The sequence below is a fragment of the Echinops telfairi genome, unplaced genomic scaffold, assembly GCF_000313985.2.
Source record: "Echinops telfairi isolate 266 unplaced genomic scaffold, ASM31398v2 ScPeMD7_18;HRSCAF=68, whole genome shotgun sequence".
NCBI classification, from domain to species: domain Eukaryota; kingdom Metazoa; phylum Chordata; class Mammalia; order Afrosoricida; family Tenrecidae; genus Echinops; species Echinops telfairi.
The window spans coordinates 51,175,707-51,182,070 of NW_022103915.1; the positions used below are offsets into that span (position 1 = coordinate 51,175,707).

General features: G+C 49.9%; 1 protein-coding gene across 1 annotated transcript in view; it reads left to right on the forward strand.

Annotated features, from left to right (window-relative positions):
- Positions 1–5,949, forward strand: part of ATG14 (autophagy related 14) — a 39,278-nt gene extending 33,329 nt beyond the window's left edge. Inside the window, exon 10 of the mRNA XM_004698605.2 lies at positions 3,059–5,949. Coding sequence (XP_004698662.1) covers positions 3,059–3,365 — 307 coding nt within the window. The 3' untranslated portion in view covers positions 3,366–5,949. The remainder of the gene's footprint in view (positions 1–3,058) is intronic.
- The last annotated feature ends 415 nt before the right edge of the window (positions 5,950–6,364 follow it).

Below are 6,364 nucleotides of genomic sequence, written 5' to 3' on the forward strand. Positions count from 1 at the left end.
TTCTCAAAACATTTCCTCTCCACTTAAGCCCCCGTCATTAGGTCCTCTTTTCCCCCCTCCCCCATGAACCCTTGATAATTCATAAATTATCGCTTTGTCATATCTTGCCCTGTCCGACATCTCCCTTCACCCACTTCTGTGTTGTCCGTCCCGCAGGGAGGAGGTCACATATAGTTCCTTGTAATCGGTTCCCTCTTTCCTACCCACTCTCTCTCTATAGCCTGCTACGTGCCAGACATACAGGGTCTGATATTTTCTAAGAAGCACAGTGTGTGAGGACATTTTGAGAGAGAGTAATGAGGGAGTGAGGAGGGGGCTGGGTTCTTATCAGAATTAGAAAAGAGCGCTATTATCATGGAAATAGAAAACAATGACAAAAACACAGAGTGAAGAATGTAGGCACAGAGCCATGACAAGAAGGAATATAAAATACATTGGGTGTGGTTTTGAATCTGATAATAACAACTTAATGGTATTAGGCCAGTTGGATATCCAAATAGGGGAAAGTTGGATTTATATTACATTCCATAAGCAAAAATAAATTCCAGATGATATAAGACTCTATTAAAAAAGAAACTATAAAATAACTAGAAGGGACGACACTTATAATCATAGGGTGTGGAGGGAATTCTGAACCCCGCCACAAACGCCAGGAAGGGATGGAGTTACATGTTTCTCTGTGGAAAAGGAACGTCCTGGAAAAGGAATCCATGGAGCCAGAATGCACACAACAACCGATGGTCTCACAAGACAGGAGATGTCAGCGTAGGCTACACAGATCTTTCACATCAATAGACAAGCAACCTAGCAGAAAAGAAAACGTGTGACCAGATTCAAGTGCAGAATAAGGGAGGAAAATGTCCAGCCTCAACCCAGAGTGGAGAAGGCACAACAAACAGGTTCAGGTATAACGGGATGGCAAGGAGTGCCGGTGCCCACCAGCACTGATGCCAACAGCGTGTTGTGTAGTTTGTCAGAGGGTCTTGACTTCCCTGTAGCTTCCCCTCAGCCCCACTCTGACGGAAGCACACTCAAGACCCTTTCATCTTAAATAGGAGGTGGATTCGGCCCTGGGGATCCAGGCAGGGAACTAAAGTCCTCCGCCTCCGCTGGGAGTTCTGAGTGGAAGGGCTGTGACCTCGACCCTTGTCCCACCCCTGCCTGTCCCCTGGGGAAGTCCTGTGGGGATGGGGAGGCAATGGCAGCCCCATACTGAACGGGACCCGAGAGTGGGTAGGCAGCCCCAAAGAGGAGCTGATCAACAGGCCAAGGCTCCCGAGCAGGGAGGAGCGCGCTGCGGGGGAGATGTCATGAGACTGAACCTTGGGCAGTGGGACGAGAAGGATCTGGAAATGGCGGCTTGGGAGTCGACGTACTTGCCCAGGAAAAGAAAGGGGCAAGGGAGAAGAGAGATGAAACCAAGAGCCGGCGCATAGCTCACTGTGGCCACTGGGACACAGCAGGGGAACATTTCAAGGGAGAGGCTAGGTGGCTGGGGATAACCCATGTCCCATCTAACCCCTGCAAAGCCATGATTTCTGGGAAACCGGGGTCCCCTTTGCTTAAAGGTACTTTGAAACAATGCTCACTTGAGACCAAGGACAAACCTGCGAAGGCCTCTGAGAAGCTGTAGCCATGCTTTGAACTGGGAAATTGGACACCCGGAGGGCGAGAGGCCTGCTTGTCCCCTGACACAGTGTGTCATAAGCTGAGCTCCTGGGAGGGACCTATGGGGGCAGGGCCCGCACTTCATTTTTATTCCAAAGGCTATAGGGATTTTGGGACATAGAGCAACAGGCTATATTCTACAATAGTTCCAATTTGTTTTTTGGTTAATTTCTACCCTCAGTGAAACCTTTAAAACAACCCGCTTTGTGTGCTAATCTTGGCACAGCAGGTAGGAGCTGCTGCGGAGAGCTGGCTGTTTGTAGGTGGGCAGGGTTTAATCCCTGGAAGGACCTCGGTGTGTGTCGGCCACCTCCACTGAAGGAAATGCAGCCTGTCTCCATCCGCGAGGCAGGAGCTGGTGGGCGCTGCCCAGGATGACAGGCGGGAAGGCCTGGGCGTGCTTTGTGCCCAGGACTGTGCAGAGCCCGTGAGCAGTCATGGAGTGAGGCCTGAGAAAGGGCTGGGTTTGTCAGCGAGAACGTGATTAGGAACCTTAGGGAAATGAAAGTATTTTTCTCTTGAAATTTAGTACAACAATATGCACTCTTCCAGATGAATGTATTGCAGTTATTTCATGCAATAAGCTTTAGAAAACGACTTAGTATGTGTGGGGGCCTGCTATCAACGAGATTCCGAGCATGCATGCTCCCATGAGGACAAACAGCATTGGCTCTCTTGGGTTTTAAGAGTTGGCAATTTGGGGCTTCCAAAAGGCGCACCCCAGCAGCACCTGGAGGGTCCGCCCCTGGCAACCCTGTGTGTCAGTGTCTGAGCAGAATGATGCTCTAATCTAGAGGGCTTTCAGTGACCAGTGTACTCATGGAGTGAACTTGCTGGTTAGCAGCCAGTCACCGGAACGTGCTTCTGCCACCAGGACTCCAAAAGACAGGACACAGCTTTGTCTCTGTGAACTACTTATTTTGTGCTCATCAGTGCCCTTGAGTGTATATCGAATGGCTCTTTTGTAATTGTCTCATGGGAATGCTAGCTATTCTGTCGGCACTATTGCTAGGTGCTGTGGAATTCTGGAGCTCGAACTCAGAGATGCCCTGTGGACAACAGAACCAAATACTGCTCAGTCCTGGGCTAGCCTCATGGTGACGTTTTTGCCCATTGATAGAAGCACTGTGTCAATCCATCTTTTGGAAAATAAGTTCTATTTCCATTTAATTCACAATATCCTACAGCAGCTGGTCATCTCAGGAAGAGGTGTCTAGTCATCACCATAGCTCATCTTAGAACATTTCTTTCTTTCTTGTCCTCACGGCTGTTAGCTCCCCATTCTACTAGGAAATGATGAATCCAGGTACGTACGTTCTCTAGATATCCTGTGTGGCCCTCTACCCCCACCCGCTTTATTGAGGGGCTTCCTTTTTTTCTCCACATGCAGGTCAGGGCCCTTTGAAGTGCGGGCTGATCTGGAGGAATCTGTGGAGTTCCTGGGCCCCGGAGCTGCGGGGGAATCGGAGGAGAGCGGAGACGAGCACATCAGCGATGACGAGACCGACCTGGGCACGGACTGGGAGAACCTGCCGAGCCCGCGCTTTTGCGACATCCCCTCCCAGCCCGTGGAAGTGTCTGAGAGCCAGGGCTCCCAGGCGGCACCGCCCATCGCGAGCAGCAGTGCTGGCGGTATGATCTCCTCGGCGGCCGCCTCCGTCACCTCCTGGTTCAAAGCCTACACTGGGCACCGCTGATGGCACCTGCCGGAGCTGCAGCGAGTCCGAGCAGCGGCTAGTCCGAGTGCCTGCAGCAATGAAAAGGGGTTCTGCTGGTTTTGACTTTTTTTCTTCTTTTTAAAGCCGGGAGACCAGCATTTCTGTTTGTCAGATGCAGCGGTCTGGTTGTCAAATGGGCCTGGTCTTCCGACAGCGAAGAAGGCAGGTCAAAGGTCCTTGTGCCCAGCAGCACTGGGGAGGACCGCCCTGGCAGCCAGGCCCCGATGTGGAGGCAGCACTTCCCGTGGGCCCCCAGGTGGCAGACCCTGGCCCCGGGCTCCTGCGAGGGCAGGGACCGCACAGGCCAACACGGAGAGGGCCTGCTCTGTGCTGGGCCTGCGCCGGGGCCATGGGGTCCACAAGTTGAGTCACAAGGAAGTGATTCTGGGCGAGTAGCACTTGAAAGATTGCTCACTAAGCTGGTGTTGATGCCACCATGCTGGGTGTGCTGGTTTGCTTCCTGGTACAGAGGCCATTGGAAGTCGTTGTACGATTTGGTCATCTTGGGTTCTTGGGATTATTTTTTGGTGTCTGGGGTGGGCAACCAGTTTTTTGTTTTTTTTTGTGGGTGGGGGGATGGTACTGTGCAAATGCCTTCGTTTGCGATGCGGTGCCTCTTTCTCCCCACGCACCAAAGAGGCCAAGTCCATGGACTGAAGAAACCCTAGCTGCAATAATGCCCCACAGACCCAAACACGGTTTTCTTCTATTCTGAGGGGAACTGAGCTCCTTGACGTGGCTTTTAATCCCTACCACCCCCACCCTATGTGCACTGCAGACGGGATTTAAGCTGAGAAGGATCCTCCCTGGTGGAAGCTAACTGCCTGCCGGGGTGCACAGTTCACAAGCCACGGTACCGAGTGACCTCTGGTTACTCTCCCCGGTGTCCAGTTTCTTCTGAGGGGCTGGGTTTGGTAGGTGGCAAGCTCTTGCCCAGAAAAAAGGTCTTTTTGTTTCCCAGAAGTCCTTGCGTCTGTGAAGACCCCGCCTCTGCCCAGAAATGCAGAGCAGATCCCAAAGCTGGCACAGCTTACGACGGAGGTGGGTGGGGGGGTGCGGCGATAGAGTTTGCTCTCTTCAAGTGATCACCTAAATATGTCTTTGTCATTCTCCTAGTGACAATCTTACAAGAAAATTGAGGGGCATTATGTACAAATATGTAAGTAGATTTTCTTTTTGATAACTGAAAACAAAGCAAAACAAAATCCCATGTAACAACTACAAAAGCATTCTATGAAAAATTCCTGACAGGCGTTATTCCCCTATGCCATTAGTTAGTTAGTGTGATTAGCATGACTGTACCTCAGATCGGTCACTCGAGGGTGACCTGCCCTAGCATTTCTCATGGTGGCCACAGCTGATGCTTGGCCTCCGCAGCTGAGGTGCTAACTAGCTTTTACTATACCTTTATTGGCCGCTTGATGACATGGTAGGGGAGGGGTTGATTCTTGTCAGCAAGTACCCAATCTCCTGACCCTGACATTTTCCACTTAGGGGACAAAGGGGCTTCCCCACACCTTAGGGGATCTTCGATAGCCACTGTCTGCTTCCAGCGCTCAGCTTCACAATTGTTGGGCTGGCATTTTACTACCCAGTTCAGTCGTTCAGAGAGTGGGTGTGTAAACTTGAACAAGCACCGAATGAACTTGAAATCTTCCAAGAGTTGCCTAGCTACTTCAGGCCCTCGGAAGTGTTGAATAAACAGCCCAGTCTCCGAAGTCAGAAGACTGGGATTTGGTGCTTTGGGCATAGAGGTGGGCTTCCTGCTCCTCGTGGTTTTCTCAGGTAAATCTCTTAGGAAATCACACGAGAGACGCAACTACAAGGGTGGCTCCCGACACCAGGGACACCTAGCTAGTGATCCAACAGACTGACGGAGACATGGCTAATCTAGGGCTGGCTAGGTTATGTCACAGAGGCTGATGTTAATTTCAACTCGAGGCACTTTACTTAGGGTGACGCCAGCAAGCCCGTGGGTGGTTTCTGAGCACCGACATACTGGCCGACACTGCTGAGATGTTTGGGTTTTCACGATTTTGCACTGGATCCACCCTGTAAATACTCTAATATACATTTCAGCCACTGTGTTTTCTACTCCTCCTTTGCTGCTCATTAAGGTCTCTCATGTAGGTGCCAGAACCATATGTAAAACAACTTTTTTTTTTTAATCTTTTTTTTTAAACAAAAAGCCATAGAACTTGGTCACATTTTCCATTTTAAAATGATTTGTTGAAACATAATACTAAACAAACAAAAACTACAGGCACCGAACAGGCTGCTTTAAGTCTGTTTCAGACTTTTTTGTAATGGACTATAATGGAGAAGTTTTGCACATCTTGAGTTAAGGGGAGAAACCAGTCTGCATTCAGACACTCAGTAAGGATTCGTGTTTGGTGACTTGGGAAGTTCAGTGGCGGTCTGTAAAAGAATTCCCACAATAAGGATCTCCTCACAGTGTTATATTGCAGGGATTTCCCTTTGCTCTGCAACTTCCAAACAGGTTAGTCATACAAAATGTTTTCTAAGCTTTTATTGTATTACTGCAATAAATCTTTTAACAGCACTTTGCTGGGAGTGTCCTTTTTTAAAGTTCTGCGCAGTCCTTTCTACTGAAGCTGGCACATTTGCTGAGACTCAGAAACCAAAACACCGCTATCCAGTCAGTCCTGACTCATAGTGGCCCACAGGACCGGACAGAACTGCCCCTGTGGGAGTCCAACACTGGAGTGTATGGGAGCAGGAAACCTTCTCTTTCAAAGAGCAGGTGGCTTAGAGCTGCCGAGCTTGAGTTAGCAGCCCAGTACTCCTTCGTGATCTCTCACACAGCTTTCAGAACAATTTTACCTTGGCCAGGTAGAAAACACCGCAAGTTTTCAAAAGCATATGGCGCTAACATCCATCAGAGCCAAGTTGGGAACCAGTTGCACACCTTGCTCCTAAGTTGTGTGTTCTGCTCGTTACGGTATGTGCCTTTACGG